This window comes from Panthera leo, chromosome B1 (genome assembly GCF_018350215.1).
Source record: "Panthera leo isolate Ple1 chromosome B1, P.leo_Ple1_pat1.1, whole genome shotgun sequence".
In the NCBI taxonomy this organism is placed as follows: Eukaryota; Metazoa; Chordata; class Mammalia; order Carnivora; family Felidae; genus Panthera; species Panthera leo.
The window spans coordinates 188,744,714-188,764,342 of record NC_056682.1 but is presented as its reverse complement, the minus strand read 5'-3'; the positions used below and the strand labels follow the sequence as shown (position 1 = coordinate 188,764,342).

The 19,629-nt window shown below is 34.8% G+C and overlaps 1 protein-coding gene across 5 annotated transcripts in view; it reads left to right on the top strand.

Moving 5' to 3' along the window:
* Nucleotides 1-19,629, top strand: part of SLIT2 (slit guidance ligand 2) — a 376,497-nt gene that overhangs the window by 218,460 nt on the left and 138,408 nt on the right. For all 5 annotated transcript variants that reach the window (XM_042936808.1, XM_042936807.1, XM_042936805.1 and 2 more), the window contains 2 exons: nt 3,315-3,386; nt 15,747-15,818. In XM_042936808.1, the coding sequence (XP_042792742.1) occupies nt 3,315-3,386; nt 15,747-15,818 (144 nt within the window). The remainder of the gene's footprint in view (nt 1-3,314; nt 3,387-15,746; nt 15,819-19,629) is intronic.

The following is a 19,629-nucleotide window of genomic DNA, read 5'->3' as shown; positions in this document are numbered from 1 at the left end:
TCTATGTTTTTTTCAATTCCATATTTTGCATGTGCCCTTTATTTCACTACACATGCTATCTCCCACTCCTTTGCCTTTACATCTTGATATGTTCACGCTGTCTTTTTTTTTACTGTGCTTTCTTGCTTTTCAGACTCACAATAGTTGTTTAAATCTCTCAGTTGGCCTTCTATTTGGCTACTTGCCTTATCGTCTTTACTGAATTTGAAAATTCCTGAAGCCAGGAAATGGGCTTTTACCCAACTCAGTAGTTCTTGCAACGTCAGCCAATACCTTGCTGCTGTTGTAGATATTAAATAAATATATGTTGGATTAAAATAACTGCTAACCTCCACCTGATTATATACAGAAAGTGTAAGTCATTATTCTTACACAATCTAATCCATCATTTTTCAAGTGATATACACCGGAGGCTAAGATAAGTTAAAGAAAGCCTTTTACGTTTTAGGGCATAGGAAGGACATACTGAGATTAAGTAGCCCCTTGCATCATCTCTAGAATTCTTCAAATCCTGACTCAGTATTTGTCTGTATTTCTTATACATTTACTTAAATCATCTCAGGGCACCTGGGTGGCTCAGTCGGTCATGCATCTGACTTCGGCTCAGGTCATTATCTCATGGATCATGAGTTTGAGCCCCACATCGGCCTCACTGCCGTCAGTGCAAGCCCATTTCAGATCCTCCGCCCCCTCTGTCTACCCCTCCCATGCTTGCACTCTCTCAAAAAATAAATAAATATAAAAAACAAGCAATTTGTCTCATTTTTCAGCACTAATAGCTTACATTTCTGAAGCATAATTTCCTTTCCTATAGAACCAGGATAATATTAACTACTTGTCAAGATGGTTATGGGGATTAGAGGAAATACAGATCATATGTGATAATATGTTATTTCTAAAAAAAAAATGATTGCATACCATAGGTACTGAAAATTTGTTGTTTCTTTTTCCTGTCATTGTTGAACATGGCCCACTTAACTGAAGGGGCCTGGGATCCAGAACTGAAGTTGCCTGCCTTAGTGAACTGGGCAGTGACCCTGTAGAATAAGTCTGGGAAGAGTCTAGTTTTAGGAGGTGGGGGGACAGCCACACATAAACCACTGACCTAGGGTAGTAAAGAGACTCTGAGATTGACAGTTGACAGTTTCTCATTCTTTCGTGAAAAGAAAAGTGTTAGCAGTATAAAACCGCTCCATGTCCTAGAATTCTGCTGATGGTACTCAGAAGCTTCTAGTAAAATCCGTTTTAGAAGGAATAGTCTTCGACTGTGCATTCCAGTTTGTTCAGTGATATCTTTCTGAACCACCTAATATCATCCCTCTACCTTTCCTCCCACCTCACACTCTCCCCATTGAGAACAAGACCTGAGAAAAACTGCAGGTGGCGGATGAAATGGCCCACCTGGCTGGATGGGAAAACTGCAGAGCTTGGAAAGCCGGCAAGGTCCGAAGAAAACATCTCTGCCATTTTTATTCACCTACAGTCTCCACGGCAGTCTTTGTCTTTGGAGAAACAGAGAGATACAAGTGATGAAAAAACAGAGAATTGACAGAGACACAGCAGTGAAATCACTACTGTTGGTTTTCAGTGGGGCATGGCAGATTCACATTTGCTTGGCTTCAATCATTTTCCCTTTTCATTTCTTCTCACTTTCTGATTTTTCTTTCTCCACTGTCTCTCTTTACCTTCTCCTTGCTCCACAGCTTCCTTTCAGTACAGTTGCCAGCATCCAGGCTGTTAAATATACACTGTTAAACATTCTTAACCTGATGTAATTAAGGGAAGGAAGTCCGTCTGAATCAATGACAAGCTGGAGAAATAAGCAATTTTTAAGGAAATGAAGTTTTATTACTCTTAGCGATATACTGAAACTATTGAAAGCAGTTAACAGAGTTACATCACTTAGGAAATGGATGACTGACTTAACTCCCACATAAGCACATATTGTAAATTTACTGTTTGAAATAAAATGTGTGTTTTGCTTTTTTTTTAAAGACCTTTCCTCCTTGAATAGACTAACATTTATTTCTTTACAAATTGCTTAGCAAACATTTTTTTTTTTTTTAATTTGAATATTGTGGATGTTGAGATATGAATGCAAATCTCGGGTGTTTAAAATTTGGTGCTAATGAGGTCAAGACCACACACTAAATCTCTCTATCTGCCAGTTATCTCTGTTGCATGGTCACAAGTATGTGAACAAAAAGCTCTGATCATAAAGACGCGTTAGGGGAGAGGATGTGGATGAATCCATCCAATATACCTCCACGTAATTGGAAAATGGCTCTGTTGTCATCAGCTGTGAATCCGTGGTTAGTAGCTTCATCTTTCTTAATGAGCATCAGTTATCTTAGAATTTGAAAGATAATTTTAGCACCATCACTGTTAATCTAATAACCTATTCATTTGATATTTCAACTTTCTGCTTTGTGGTAGTGTTAACTTAAAATTAGATGAGCATTTTCTGTTTTCAGTGATAGTTTTTGCATCTATATTTATATCCTACTTGTTAAGGCTAATACTGTGTGAGCTCATACAATTGCATCTGAACTCCGAGCAAAAAATAATGATCCGTTTCATGAGATGAGTGATTTTTACAGACTTCTCATTCCAACTGAAAGGGTGCTTTTTTCCCTTTCATTAAAATGTATTTCTCAATTAAATTAAAATGCAAATATAGACAGTCTGTGTTTATGGTTTTAATAGAATTATTGAAAGAAGGTTTTAAATCAACCTGCTGTTAATATTTTATGCAGGAACTGTTGGTTTTATTGTTGGGCCAGGACTGCCATGTTCCATTTTCAAGATTACTTAAAGCGTTGTGAAAACTTAATCATATTGCCCAGGTTTTATCAGTTTTTGGCCACTCTTCTCTAGGATATTAAAATGGACCTCTTTCCTTTATGCTTTGTAAGTTATGCCAGTGATGTTGGAGGAGTATCAAGTACTAAAACTTTAGAATCCCTTGAAACTGAGTGATGACAAATTTACTATTTGTTTTTCAATAAATAGTTTATTGCACAGAATTGAATCAACTCAAATTTAAGAGAACCATATTTTGTAATTTATTATTAAATTAAAGATCTGGAAAAATACTTCAAGAAATCATTTCTTTAAACCTTTTAATTTATATTATAAATATAAAATATTTGTATTAGAAATTATATCCAATGATACGGACTTAATTATGATCCTATTAGGATTGCTTTAGCTTTTTTTTTAAGAAGTGTTTTATCATTTGTCAAGCACATGGATTAAAATCATTTTTAAATAATATTTTATAACTTGACCTTTATCCTTTTTGTCATTTTTAGTGATCTCAGTGAAAACCAAATTCAGGCAATTCCAAGGAAGGCTTTCCGTGGGGCAGTTGACATTAAAAATCTGTAAGTATTTTTTTTTTCTGGTTTATACTGTTGCTGTAAACATTATCTGTTTTCAGAGTTAAATATATATTGAATAATGCATCAGAAAAAAAGTGAAAGGCCTATTTATCTTTATGCTTGCTTAGGAGAGCTTGTAACAATAAGTTTTAAATTGCTCTGACAAGGTATCTGGAGACATTCTCATGTAAAAGTTGTCTTGCATCTGAAGTTAGTATCAAATTCATTCTTCTAAACTCTGTGATTAATCTTGTGAAATCTCAAGAAATGATTTGATTAAAAGGTATTTGCATTGTATTTTCTTCGCTTTTACTGTCAATGTACTTCATTAACTCCCTTTTCTGTTGTTATCAGTGTTTATTGGAAATGCAGAACATAAGCTATTTTTTTCTGGAAAGAGTAGATAATATTTTCTTGTTAGAGGTGCCTGCAGCCTGGAGCTATAGTTTTTTTTATCGCTTTTAGATCACTGTTTTCATTACATGCCAAAAGGGTGAGAATGAGAAAATTATGTCTTTCCCTTTGTGTGAATATTTTTCTTACATATTTTTCCCCTTGTATCTTTATAAAAGTATATGTGTATAATCTCCTTTTCAAAGAAGGGGGAAAAAAGCATGAGGAAGAAGGAAATTGTATTTCTGTATTTTCCCTTGAGAAATCTAGTGTCTTGTATAGAAGTGTTTTTTTGTAAGTGCCTATAGCTTTGAAGATACATATCAAATTGAAGATTTCAGGGACAATCCTAATTTTGTCAATATGTGTGTTTTATAAATTTTTATAAAGTTTAAAATACTATGCAAGCCTTTGAAAATGATGGGTTTTTTATTGGCTGCAAATGCTAGGACTTTAAATGTTGTCCTTAGCTTTTACATGAGTTTGGAATGTAGTGGGGAAAAAGCCCCTATGTGCTGAGATTAACTAACAGGAATTCAATATTTCTTAGCTAGTGATAAACAGCGCAGGCACTTTTCAAGAATTAACTTATATTCAGCATTCTCCATGGTGGGTTACAACACTACTTTTCCAGTAGGGAAAGTGAGACAGGTGTTTTCTGTCATCAAAGAGGAGGACCGTTTATAAAGCTTCGAGTTTTGGCCTCTACATCTTCTCTTCCACATAAATGTTTTTTGTTTAAAATTTGTACTTTCTAGGGGCACCTGGGTGGCTCAGTCGGTTAAGCGTCTGACTTCGGCTCAGGTCATGATCTTGCGGTTTCTGAGTTTGAGCCCCGCATTGAGCTCTATGCTGACAGCTCAGAGCCTAGAGCCTGCTTCCGATTCTGTGTCTCCCTCTCTCTCTGCCCCTCCCCTGTTCACACTCTGTCTCTCAATAAAAAATAACCGTTAAATTTTTTTTTTTTAATTTGTACTTTCTAGATGTACAGGTAAGGACAGAAAAATACAAACTTCTAGATACAAACTTCAGAACCATTGAAATTCTAGCCCTAGGTTTTCATGGATGTTTACATGTGAAGGGGATTTTATTTGCTTTCTTTTTATCTTTTCTTGCTAGGCCCCTTGCTAGGGGAAGTCTTCAGGGAGATTCTGTGATGTAAGATGTTCAAAACTAACTTTGTATACTGTGTGTACTGTATACTTTGTATACTGTGTCTGATCCTATAAAGATCCCAATATAGCACCTTCTCAGGTCGCCTATATGTCACTTAAAAGGATAGTCATGACTACAGTTGACCACCCTCTGGGAATGCCACTAGCAATCTTACAATAGTATTATCTCTAAATCCTTAAAACAGGTGGCTTTTAATCTTCTTAGTAAAGATATTCAGGGAATTCACGTGTATAAGTAACCTATAGTCCATATTTAAGGATGCATTTGGGAATGGGATACCAGTCATCATGGGATTCCTTCTTATGTCCTCTTCATTTATCCTTTTTAAAGACTGTGGTTTTAAAAATTCAGACATAAAAAAGAAAGTGAAATGTTAGCCATTGTGCTATATTGATTTAACAGGATTTTGAAACACTTTTATCCCCCATGTGCATTATATACATAATAACTGCCGTGTTTTTAGACATGACAAATTGGCAAACTCCACTGAGTCTTAGTTTTACTTTTGTAAAGTGAATATGATAATTGCTTGGGTTTGTTGTGGTTATTAGGGAAAGAAGATATGTGAAAGACCTTTTGGTAAAATGCTGTAATATAGAGTGTATCATTTCATTCTGTAAGTATTCACTAATCAACTTCTAGAAGTTGGCCCTTAAAAAGGGATAGCAAAAAGGCAGGAAAGAAGAACATGAAGTAATTTGCAGTATTGGGCATGGGTAAGACAGGTTTGTGTCTATTCTGGGTCCATTAACCATGGGGCTAATAAGTGGAAAAGGAAAATATAGCAGAAAGCACTAAATATACACAAGACCCTGATTTAAAAACAAGATACTATGTGCTGTAGGTGCCAGGCAAAGAGAGAGATAAGAAATATTGCTTGAGGTCATCAGGGAAATCTGTAGGAAACAGTTTCTGAAAGAAAACCTAAAGGAATCTTCAAGGATGTTGGTTTGTGTTACGTGTTGGTGAGTAACAGCAGATAAGGGTGGATTGAGGAAGTTAGAATTTTTTAAAGAAACTATGCAAAGTTAGAATTGATTTCCACAATCCTCACTGCCTTCCATGCAACGGTGTCAAAGGCCGTGAGAGCAACACTGAAATACCACAATGCACTTCTAGCTTTATTTAATTAATCAGAATCATAGCTACAATTTAATAGAATTTTACCCTTAAAAGGCATGTTTCTATAATTAAGACATAGTTCAAACCACATTGTTTAAAAAAAAAAAAAAAGTCCAGGTTCAGGGGGCTTTTTATGAAGATTAGTTTTATCGTTAAAAGTTAAGAAAGATGCCTGGTAAAATATGTTAGAGCTGAGGGTAAATTTTAATTCATATTATTATTAAAGGCAAATATCGGTCATCAAATAATGACTCCATAAAAGCCCAGAAGTATTAATATTAATATCATTGATATTCAGCATGGGAAAGACAGGTATAGCACTTTGTCCTTTTCGTCATTCCACTGTATGCATTTACAATTTGGACAGTCCTGCATGGTGGATGGCTACTGTTCCAAGTCATTCAGAGAGTAAAAGAGAAACAAGAAGGCTAGACTGAAGGAATATGTCCCTTAGCTGCGTTACGATGTTAACCACGATATTTTGTATGGGGCTGTCTAAATGCCCAGTCTGATGCACTGTAACAGGTTGATTGGATTTACCACATTCAGGCCTTATTCAGAGCAAATTCCAGTTAACAGAAGATTTTCACTGGAAGCACTTACTTTAATCTTGTGGATTGGCTAAATATGCTCATGGCGGCATCTTGACAATATGAAACTGATGCTGTGGAAATTTTGCAAATTAGCAGATCTTATTCCTCTTCCTTCAGGCAAGCCACATGAATACTATTCTAGGCAGATGGACATTTATCTTGCTCTTAAACATCTCCAGGGAGGAATTCTCGTAACTTTTTTGCTTATCGCTATTAATTTCTTAACTGGAATAAAACCCTGTATATTTTATTTTTGTTACTTCATTTTCTCCAGCTGCAACTTAAACTGTTTTCTTTTTCTTGACATTTTAGATGGTGAGATCTGAGAATAACAAGATCATATTAAAATATCAACTAAATTACAATGTTTGTAATAGTCACTGGCAGCGCTTTCCCATAGAATTTACATCTGTTTTTAAATTCTCCAGTTAAGTATGAATTAAAGTATTGATACCATATTATTACCAACTGATGTGCCACCAAAATGATAATCAATGTGTATAGGACTTTTCTTTATAAATTTTGTATATGTATTTAATATATTCAACACTGATGCAGGAAAGCCTTTTTGCCTCCTGATCAAATTTTGAATGAAAACACGTTATATTATTTAAACTATTTTTTTTAGAGGTATCTGTGAGATATTTCCATTTAATTGAGTAATTTAGGAGAATATTTAAATTAAACCCTCCTTTATTGCTGAGACTTGTGAACTTATTCTCTAAGCAGGTACCTAATGGGAATAAAGATTTTTCAAGTCTTTTGTTTTCATGATAAAACATTCCTAGTTAGAGTTATCCGAAGATTTGAGAAAAAAACTGTACAAATCAATGAACTTAAAATTAAGTAGATTGCTAGTTGCTCTTCACGTCACAAAAGTAAACTTTAATGTATTTTTAGTTTCTTTAGTGAGTGCACCATAAACACTTAAAATAGTTAAATTCTGGGCTCCTGGGTGGCTCAGCTGGTTGAGCTTCCAACTTCCGCTCAGGTCATGATCTCGTAGTTAATGAGTTTGAGCCCCACTCAGCTCTCTGCTGTCAGCGTAGAGTCCATTTCAGATCCTCTGCCCCCCTCTCTCACTGCTCTCCCCCTCCCTCTCTGTGTCTCAAAAATAAATATTATAAAAAATAGTTAAATCTCAACACATATTCTTTTAGACACCCTTGTAAATAAAGTAAATCACACTTGCATATTCTTCTTTCGTTTCGCAGTACTCCCTCAAAATGTACTCTATGTTCTAGTCAAACTGTAATGTTTATCGTTTTTAAGTAAATTTATGTCTTTCCCATTTGCTTGCATTATCCAATTCCCTTAACCCTATATCTCATACCCACCTTTGGCAGGAAGATTGCCTCTTGGTAAAAAACAGGTTAGGCAAAAATATTTATAGTTATCTTTCTTTAACATACATTAATTTATAAACAAAGGTCAGGTTACAAGATGATTTAGTTTTGTTTTCTTTGAACAAGTTATCATATTATTTGGGAAACAAATATGTACAGCCATGGCTTTGTAGGAAACACTCACCCAATGTGGGTTGCAATGGTTATTGGCAATAAGAAGATTTGGCAAATGGGAAAGACAGAGTTAATCCATATACTGTTATATAGCTATTTATATTATTTAGAAATTTCATTTTTTTCTGGAACTCTGTCATCTTTGACTTATTTTATCACTATCTCAATTAATACTCATAGAAGAAAAATTCACTATTCCATACTAGGGAGACAGAAAGACTTCTGTATTTTACTTAATTTTATACACTTCTTTAGTTTTAATTTCTTTAATATTTATTTATTTTTGAGAGAGAGAGAGAGTGTGTGTGTGTGAGAGAGAGACAGAGAGAGAGAGACAGAGAGAGAGTGGGGGTAGGGCAGAGACAGAGAGAGAGAGACAGAGAGAGACAGAATCCAAAGTAGGCTCCAGGCTCTGAGCTGTCAGCACAGAGCCTGATGTGGGGCTCGAACCCACAAACTGCAAGATCATGACCTGAGCCAAAGTTGGATGCTTAACTGACTGAGCCACCCAAGTGCCCTGTACACTTTCCTAGTTTTAAATACCTCTCTGTTGGATACTTCATAACAATAAGGAAACTAGTGTTGTTCACATATTATAGAATCAATATGTAATAATTAGAAGAGTATATTATATATTTTACAATGCAAATGTAAGACTTCAGCTTTTTGTCATTTAAGTTGTCATAGTTGCAAACTATCTGCTATAATCAGCTAGTTTTCATGTTTAATTCATTACATTTCTTACCATATTATATACTTAGCTTATTATCATAAAAATAGGCGTGCCTGAGTGGCTCAGCGGGCTGAACCTCTGACTTTTTATTTCAGCTCAGGTCATGATCTCGTGGTTTGTGAGATTTCATGCCTGCTTGGGATTGTCTCTCTCCCTCTCTCTCTGTCCCTCCCCTCTCACACGTGTGTGCTTTCTCTTTCTCTCTCTCTCAAAATAAATAAGCTTAAAAATAAATAAGTAAAATTCACTGTTATCAAATTTAAATGATTTCTTTTAGTCCCCCAGCTTCTTGAGTGTTTTCAGTAAACCTGAGGCTGAAGACACTTTGAAAGGGGAGGTTGGTTTCTCACTCAAGGGGCTTGCTATCCTTCGTGTTAGATTAAATGTCACAGGTCTTCAGTGGGATGTAGAACCTTCTGAACAAACTTGTATAGATGGCTTTTCATTTAGAAAGATCGTAAATGAACTTGAGTTTCATTTCAATAAACAGAGCTCCCTTTAACACCCAGAATGTTGTCTATAGACAGGGATTAACCAGCGGTTGTCTGGGTACTTACATGTAAAATACGCTAGGAACTCAGGCAATGCTATTAGTACCCCGGGAACTGTCCGTGGTCCTGTAACTTGTCTGGTTTGCATTCACTCTAAAGGCATACTGAATTCTGATAATCCCCAACAACTATGATCACGTTTGCGTGATCAACAGTCTCTCCAACTTTTCATTTTGCTCTGTCTCCAGGTGCGTTAGCATTTTTTCTTCAACGATGTCATTTTCTTATGTAAAAATGAATCTATATGACATATCTTCATAAACACTTTCCAGAACAAAATAAAACAAACAAAACACAAGAGTATCTGATTGGAAATCCAATTCACATATGTATAAAATAAGAATTGGCGTGATCTTTCTGAAACTGTCGTGTTGTCCTGGAGATAGAACAGATCTTTAGTTTTCTTGCTTCTCCAACCCTAAACAGGCACACTTTGCTACATCTGAACTATTACAGTAGTCTGCTAATTGGATTTTGATCTCCAGTCTATATTCTCATTAGATAATTTTAACACTGCAGACAGATTTGTTTTTATAAAGCATTGTCTTTTTTGTCCCATCACTGTCTCGTTCAGAATCATTCAACTTATTAACAATAACAACACTTTGTATGGGCACTATGGCAAAGCCTTGGGGATATAGTAGAATATTGTCATAGTTCTATAGGTTCTGAAGAATATAGACTCTTTCCTGAAAGAGCAGTGACTTCTATTAATGGCATAGTCTCTTTAGATGTTCTGACTAGGCCTAGCATTCTGCCATCCGCCCAGGGTCCCAGCCCCCTCTCCTACCGAATCTACACAAGCTTTTTGCTCAAGCCAGAATGGCCCCTCTCTAGCAAGTATTCACGGTGAACATTGTAGACCTTTTGCTTACAACTGCTCTTGATGGAGTCTTTTCCCTCCAGAGGGAAGACACATTTTTATTTTCTGTCTTTCTGGATTCTACCTGTTTTTTAAGGTTCAAGTTTCTTCCTTCCTCACCCATGACTACTTTGGCCCAGGGTAATCTGTTCCTTCCCTGACATTCTGTAATACTCTTTATATGCTGCATTCTGCCTTGAAATTTGGCCATCAGAGATTTAACTGAAACTTTCATATGCAGAATGAACAGCTCTTTCCCTAGACACTTACTTTGTGAGGGAGGGCTTCAGCAATACATAGATTTAAATTTGAATCAAGATTTCACCACATATTTACTACCTACTTTGAATAAGTTATTGTACTTCTGTGAGCCTCATTTTTTTCATCTGTAAAATCAGAATGATGATAACATTTACCTTTTCAAGTTATCATGAGGAATACTGAGATGGCATCTCTACAGACCCTGCCACTTGCTATGCATTCAATAAATGTAACGAATTATTATTGTCAGTTGCAGTTTCTACCCCCTCTTATTAATTTGCAAGAGTTCCTAGAACATGAAGGGCAACTTAATTTTTCCTCCATTTTCTGATACCACTTTATTTAGAGCTTATCTTTTTGCTTTTCCCCAATAAATTAGCAAGTGGATATAACTTTATACCATAGATTATTTCAATAAAAACTGAGATTCTTTATTCCTGTGCAAAAAAAAAAAGAAAAAAGAAAAAAGAAAAAAAACCCACAACATTGTGCTTGAAAGGTTACAGAAGGGTTAAATTCCCAAATAACAAATTATTTTACATTCCTCAGGATAATCCTTATCTTGGTTGTTTTATTCACTAATACCTGAGTTAGCACTGATTTGTTTTTATGCTGAGGTTAAATGACATGGTTGCTGAAACTTCTGCCTACAGTGTTCACTTATATGGGTCAATTTATATTATTCTTATGTTCTCGATACATTATAACCTAAATTTGTACTACTTCTTAAAGAGTCATTATTGGCATAGGATTTGTATATTTAGGCACTCATATTGACTTGAATTTTATATACACGAGGGAAGAAATAGAACAGATCGTGCCCATATCCTTAGAGCATTCTTTTTCTTTTCCTCCCATTTGATTTATATGTTTTATCAGGGTTCTTTCCAAATGGCATAATGTTGTTACTACCTCCTATTGATTTTAATCATTTTGATGTATTTTAAGTGAACTAAACTTCTGGAGTTTGCCACTCATAGTAGTATGACTATGAACTAAACTTTCTAGTACCTAAAGTATTTCTAGTATTCTCTGGTATTCTAGTATTTCTCTAGTATTTCTAGTACCTAAAAAACCCTCGAAAACCAGAGCATATTTTGTTGAAAGACTGAGATACTCTGACTTTAAAGCTATTAAAGACATTTTATGTTCAGCATTGTTTCAGAGTTAAGTAAATTTTACGGTGTTCTAATTCTTACAAAAAGAAAATAAATTAGTAATAAGATTTTACTGCTTGGACGCTGAAGTGACACATGAAATTTTCTATGGGTAAGGACAAAACCAACCGCAGTTAATGCAGGAATGTGAGTTTTATATATGTGATTCAAACAGTATGGTATCCAAATTTTAATAACAGAAAACAGGAAATTCCTGAAAAAAAAAACCATAAAGGTAACAGAATGCAGTATCTCCGGTTATATTTCAGTATGCCAAGTAAGCAAATGTTCGATCTTTCTTTTATGTGCCCATATCTAAAATTGGTATTTTGCAGCACTATATGAATATATATATATATATATATATATATATATATACATATATATATATATATCTAGAATTAATCCAAATATGAAACTAGACTAAATTTTTTTTAGTGTTAAAGACAATCAGATCAGGTTTAGAAATTTTACATGTGTGAGGCACAGAGTCATACCGCCAGATAAAGAGATTCTTGTGCGTTACCCAAGACTACATTTACCAGTAGCAGGAAAAGTTAAACCGAGCAGGCTAGTGTTACTTGAGGAGATCAGAGTACAAGTGGTTAGGAATGAAAAGATCATCATAGAATGTTAATCCTGAGAGAGACCTCAAAGGTTTCCATTCTTTTTAACATCATCATTTTCGTAAAATTAAAGATAAAGCACTTGGTTCAAAACACACACTTACAAACTAAGACAGTGAAGGATCAGACGGAGATAGAATTTGGAATTCACACAGAAACAGAGGAGCCAGGACGTAGGAAGTACGGGAGAGAAGACACAGAAGTCTGTGCTAAGACACGTCGGCCGAAGGTCTGAAAGGTATCACCGATAATAATATCTGTACCATTCTTTCTCCCCGGAAAATGAGAAAAGTGCTAGCTTGCTTCTCAATGGTACGTGACCCCTGTGCCAGGAAAGGATCCTGAAGCTGTCTCTGATGTATCTTAGTGCCCTCATTATCCAAAGATCAACAAATTTGCCCCGTGTTTGACTGAATAATTGTAACATTACTTTTTGGAGAAGTGGGGGGAAAAAAAAACCTCTCCTCTTACTAATTCCTTAATTCAGAATAATTTCATTGCACTATTGGAAATCCCATCTAAACAGAATCAACCTGTCACTAAATGCATGGCTGAGAACAGATCCTTTCCTATTTACAGACAGCATAAGTGCCCGGGCTTTGCAGGGTAGTAGAGAAGGAAATGAAGTGGGTAAGAGAAAAGGAAAAAAAAAGTGCAGAAAAATAGTCCAGAAGCACTGAAATAAAGTATGCTTTTGCATAGTTTTGACAGTCTTTCTCTTGAATCATATACAGACAAGTGGAGGTTAGTGCAGAGAGATTTTCTCAGGAAGAGTCAGAGCAGGCACAACACTTCATGTAAACACTCCTTTGGATTTAACAAAGTCCACCAATTGACGAAAAAATTATTTTGCTTGTCCTTTCATACGAGTGACTTTTTTCAAAAAAATACCTTTGTTCTCAGAAGATGCATGGCCTGAGATACGGTGCATTCAGAAAACTTTTAAGGAAAACTTTGGTCCTATGAGAGCCAGATATTCTTAATGCTTTAGCACCAAGAAGGACTTAAGTTTCTGCTAAGAATCAGAAGAAGCCTGTAACCATGAGCCATGTAGAACAGGGGTGAAATTACCAACTTTTCGACAGCATCTCAACTTCTGGTGGTATAGGGAAATCTGCTTTTCTGTCCCTGTAGAACAAGAGTCGCTTGAGTGCTTTCTGGCATGCTAGGGCTTCCCCTTTGTGTATAGTATGCATGATTTAAAAGAAGCAGTGTCAGCACTGATTTATACATTGACAGCTAAGGATAATAAGATATGGGCAAACATACAGCTCACCCTTTTACAGATTAACCTGGAGACTGCATTAGGCAAATTTGATAGCATTAAAAGATTTTGCCAATTTGTCTGGAAACAATTTCTCTTTTGTAGTGTGTCAAGGGTAACACTTCATGCCATTGTACTAATTTAAATGGCTTTGATAAATTGTTCAAGAGGTTAGAGAATAGTAGTGTAGATATATATTTAGCACTTTAAAATAAAAAGGCTGTTAACTTAATTGTTAAATGAATTTAATCTGTAAAAATCAAAAGTGCCCAAGAATGGAAGTGTTTTCTTGGAACCACAGCATCCATATTACATCATGAAGCTTTAAAAGTCTTCTTAGAAAATAAAATTATACTTCTGCATTACTTCCTAATAACTAGAAATGCTTTAAGCTATTACAGCAGCATGGATGGTACCTATTATTTGGGGAAAGCCTTAGTTTATAAAAGCAATAAAAGCATATCTTCTCCAGAGTTGGTTTTTTTTTTTTATGTTGCATGTCCTAGATTGTACCATTTGCATGACATCAAGGTAGTCTTATGTCCCCTAGAGACCTTCTTAAAAATGAGATGTATATTTCATGAGACATTCTCTATGTACATAATTTCTAAAGTAAGGAATTTGAAGAGGCCCCTCTGAAAGTCAGTGGATTAAATCATTGCACCTTTATTCAGTATCCTTCTGAGAGAAACAGCTATTTTATAGGAATGTTTAAACAATTCTTTTTAAGAACACACCTCAAATGTAAATTAGCCTTTTTGGTGAATTTTGCACTTGAAACAAGGACAAGATTCATTTGTATGAAGATCATAGTCTTACCCCTGTACATTTGCATTCCCTCCCAATTCATGAAGAACTGACAACTCACCTGACTAGTTCATCAAACATTTTGTTTCTGTCTCAAGTGAACCATTAAAATGCTCTTTCTTTACTGGAATAAGAATATCGCTAAGCAGCAAGCTACTAGTTTAAATAACAGCTGCTTATTTAAAAAAAAAATTAAAACAATGTAAAGATAGGACAGATAGGATTTCATACTTATTAGCTGTTTATTTCAAACAAATAAATTCCTCCACATGGATAAAGGAAATTTTAGTTCCAGAAACAACTAGCAGGAAAAGCCAACTTAACCAAATTTGGAGCAACTTTGTTTTTGTTTGTTTGCTTGTTAGTTTTCATCTTTAAATTTTAACAAATAAGTGCTCAAACTACAAGAGAACATCCATTTGTTTGCATTTTGTATTATTTAGAAGCAACTGAGAAAGCTTTTAAACTTTTTGCCAAAGGTATATGTAGTGTTTTAATGATGTTGCTGCAGTATGTGTTCTTAGCATTTGGGGCTAAAATTAGCATCTTTGAGGAAAGTAAAAAAAAAAAAAATCAATTTTTAATACTTTAAAAACTTCTGGAAATTTGGGAAATTTCTTAATTGAAAAGTATGTCATATTTACAGTGCAGAGAATTCGCATATAATGAACAATTACAAATCATGGGAATGGTGAATATTCACGTAGAACAAGACTGGCTTTCTAAAGTGTATTCCTGGTTGAGAATAGCAGGGAGGTGTGTGGGACCTCATTTCTCTCTCTTGACTGGGAGTTCTCGAAGGAAAACTGCTTTTAAAAGAAGGAAACCTAAAAGTAGTCTTGCTCTTTCTTGCCAAGGATAGTGAAATTAACATGCAGCTGGGCTTCTCTGATAAATGGATTCTGTTAGGTCACTGAGGGGGTGCATGTGACATTAAGTGATTTACAGTCCTTTACCTTAATGAAATTGTTTCAGCAAGATGACGCTGAAAGCTCTTAATGGATAGCTTTTCTTGATGTAATGAAATTGCATTCCTATGGCATTTAATATAAGGTGCAGTTATTATTTACTGGAGCTTTCCAAGGGCTGCTATTTGCACAGACAGTTCAGAACAAAAAGAGATTTCAGTAGCGGCACCGAGGCCAGAATGGCTTGTGACATTCTTAAGCGGATGAGTGTATTTCTGAGAGCATTTCAGTTAGTGCAGTCAGAGCTTCGGAGACCCTTCAGGAGACTTCTTTTCACCCAGCGCTGCTAGTCTCCAGCCTTTTACTTATATTCTTCTAATCTATTTACAGGCAACTGGATTACAACCAGATCAGCTGTATTGAAGATGGAGCATTTAGGGCTCTCCGGGACCTTGAAGTGCTGTAAGTATTGCTTATTTCTCTTACTCTTTTGAACGGGGGCTTTGTGTCTGGGGAGTGCTAATGTGGAAGCTTATCTGCTCGCTCGAAACCTAGCATCAAAATGGTCTCTTATAAAGATACCTTAAATAACTCATGGGGAATATATGAGTTGAAATGTGTGTGTGCACAGCCGTGGGTATCATTTCTGCATATTTAGGCGAAAATGTCTATTTAAGGAGGACGTTCAAATGTTCACAATACCATCTTTCAAGTGTGTTTCTCCTTGTAACAAAATATTCTCATTCAAAGGATTGGTGAGGCTCCCTAGAATTGCCAAATATTAGGATAAAAGCAGTTGTATAAGAAAAATTACAATAAAAAATGAACTTCTTAGTTTCTGATGAGTTGGGTTATTATATAGTTGCCATGCAATGGAAAGATGTTGTCTCATTTTAAAATGCCATTTTTAACCAGATAGCATCATTTTTGAAAGGTGATTCTAGAAATCTGCTTTTCTGATTCTAATAAGTTGCCCATTGGGTCCATTTTAAAGTCTTCACTACTGACTTAGGAAAGCACAGCACACAGACTTGAATTATAACTGGCATCCTCTCTCTTTCCTTACTGGGCAGACATGGCTGACAAAATGGGCTAGAGGCAATCTGGTAGTCTCTACAGACCTTTGACTTGGTACAATAATTTTAATGGAATTATTATGATGAGAAATTATTTTAATGTAAACTAGAGTTACTCAAGCCGTTGAAGCTGCCTGTCCATTTCTGGAATTTTTTTTTTTCCAGTCAGAGACTCACAAGTCTAGCTTTTTGAATATATTTACACATTTCTCCCCCCATATAAAATATTTTTCTGTGCTACAGTTCATCCCTGGCTAAATTTATTCAGAAATTCAAAAATTGACTTAAATGTTGAAGAGGTTTGGCAATTTTAGTCCATGTGGTAAAAGTTATCTGGGACTCGTGATATCCTTCCGGGAAAAAAAAAAAAAAAAAGATCCCATTACTTTATAAATTGAGTTTGAGGCACAGAATGGAATTCAGGAAAGAAAGTTTGAGGTCTCAACAAAATAGCTTATTTAATCAATATTTTATATATGATTTTGATTTTAATTGCAAGTAGATGTATAGAACTTGTAGCTGTGTCATGTGCAAAGTTACTGGTTATTTTTAAGGACTTAATGTAAGAGTTAGTTGATTGAGATAAATCGTGTTGTAAGATATATACTGTTGTCTACCCACATCATGAGAAGTCAGCCTTTCTTTCTGTTGGTAACAGCCTAATTTTTTCTATAGGAAACCTATTCAGAGTGCTTATCATACACATTGTATTTAATAACGCCACTAGTTGTGTTTCAGACCCATTAATATACAAAGCTCACTGTTGCTATTTCAGAGTCAGAATAGTTAGGATACAACTATGATTTCATGATAGCAGTCTGATGTCAAAACCATAGTCAGTGTCATAAACTTGGTATATGAAGAGACAACCCTGAGTGTTACTTAATTGAATGGAGCTGATCAGGCCAGGAATGTGTTACTAAGTAGGTGCTTCTAACTAGGAATAGGAATGACACCAAACATTTTATGGAAAATTTGCTGAATATTGTGGATGGACTAAAATCCCATAAAGTACTTTGTTATTCATTAAAAGAGCTTAAATAATTCACGTATAACCCACACACAGACACACACACACACACATGCACACAATACCTACTCTATGCCAAGCACTGTGCTAGGCATTGAAAACTCTATCCACAAATACAATAACTATTCATTTGCTTATTTGTTATAAAGTAAACAGTGTTTTTAGAAGAGTAAGTTTGTGACGATACAATCACCTCATGCGTTGTATTTGTCATATTAGCAAAATATCTAGAAGGTAACTTTAGCAAGACCCTCTGTCTTGAAACACAACAAAGAGTAAAAAATGTTCTATGGTTCATGGAGTAAAAATCAAAATCCAAAGTGTTAGGAACTCTTTTGGGGTCCTTAATATATAGGTTTCAAAGAGATCTATAATGGTCAGAGTGTGTTTGCTAAAAAAACGAAAAAATTAACATTAGTACATGATACAAGAAAGTGTGAATTCTTTCAAAACAATTTAAATATTTTACATTCAAATTTGACAAAGTCAAGCAGACATTCTTTTAATATGTGTTCATTTTTAAATCTTCATAATTCATAGAATCTTTGGAGAAATTATTCTTTGAAAAATTTAAGGGTAATTGGATGAAATACCAAAGACTGGGATTTATCAAGCCCAAATCTCTTGTCATGTAAATGAAAAGTTCTTCTATTAGAAACATTTCCAGAAAGAAACTTGTCTGTTTTTCTTATTTTTAGCGTCTATGACCCTTTACAATATATCTTCTTATTATGTGGAGATAATGAAGAATTAATTAATTTGCAAATCACCTTAAATTTCAGACTCCCAATGTTTTAGATCTTTTTAAAACTTTTAATTCCATGAGCCATTTCTCAATGTATGATTATACTGAGGCAAAACAAGGGAATGGAAGTAATCATACTGGACCATTGACAAAAATTTGTTAAATTAAGATATAAATTAGGGTAAAGAGAGTGAATAAAGTTTGAGAAGGAAAAGTCCAGGTAAATGAAAGCAAGCGGAGTCAGTCTATCACTTGTATGTTCATGGCAACCTGGCAAATTTTGGAATTCTGATTGGTATGATTCAGAAATGTCTCTGTTTTTAATGTGAAGATACCATCTCAAAAATAACATTGGAAACTAAATCTAGATCAATGTTTTCTGTTTCTTTGGACAACATCTAGTTTTGTATTGTTTGTTTTATTTCTTTTCCATAAAATAGGCATCATTTAATTGAATCGAGACATAGTGATTCATATCCATTAAATATCAGACTCTGCCAAATCCTACGCTGAGCACTAAGGGAATAAGAAAGAATAAATCAAGATCTAAGTCTGAGAGTAACTATATGATTACCAAAACTAAAATTTCGTATTTGTACATCAAAATGTACTTTTGTAGAAGAATATATTCTTGCTGCAAAAAGAAAATCTTGAGGTTGAACATAGAAATATAGTTTCGTTTAGAAGAAAGTGTTAAATAAAGAAGTACAATAGATACATTTGCATTGTTTCAGAGTAGGAATTAGTCACGACCATAACATACATGTCATCAGATGTAATTAGCAAATATTTATTATTAATTTTAAAATAATTTAATTTCATTGGTTCCACATATCGTTCCACTATCAGGTATCAATGTCAATATCACTTTGCCACATCAATACTGAATAAAAACACTAAGATAATCTATTTCTTCAGCTGCATTTTGCGAAGTGACATTTTGAGAAAAGACTCCAGACTGATAGCCACCAGCTTCAGCATTCAATGAAAACACTCTTTGGTGTGGAATCATAAGAAATTAGAGTTCAAAATTAATGCATGCCTACTGCATGTGATGAATTACTTTAAAAAATGTTATCCCTAAAGTCACATTTCAGTATGTTATGTACTCTGAAGATTTTAGCCATATAAAGTCAGCATAAATTTTGAGGGTGGGAAAAGGGGTCATTTGAAAGTAAATCCCTTTGAGAAGTGAAACCTTTTAGTTCAAACATCAGGATATATTTTAATGGCGTTTGAAAAAAAAAATCTCATTTCACTTGAGTACAGAAAAATGCTACAGGCTTTTAGATAACGTGAACCAACCAATTCAGTGCTTTATAGGTCCTTCATAAAGTGGGATTTTTTTTTCGCCTGTGCAACTTACTTCAATCAGTTGCATTAGTTTTTATATCATTCAATACATTGCAAAACTGGGTAAGA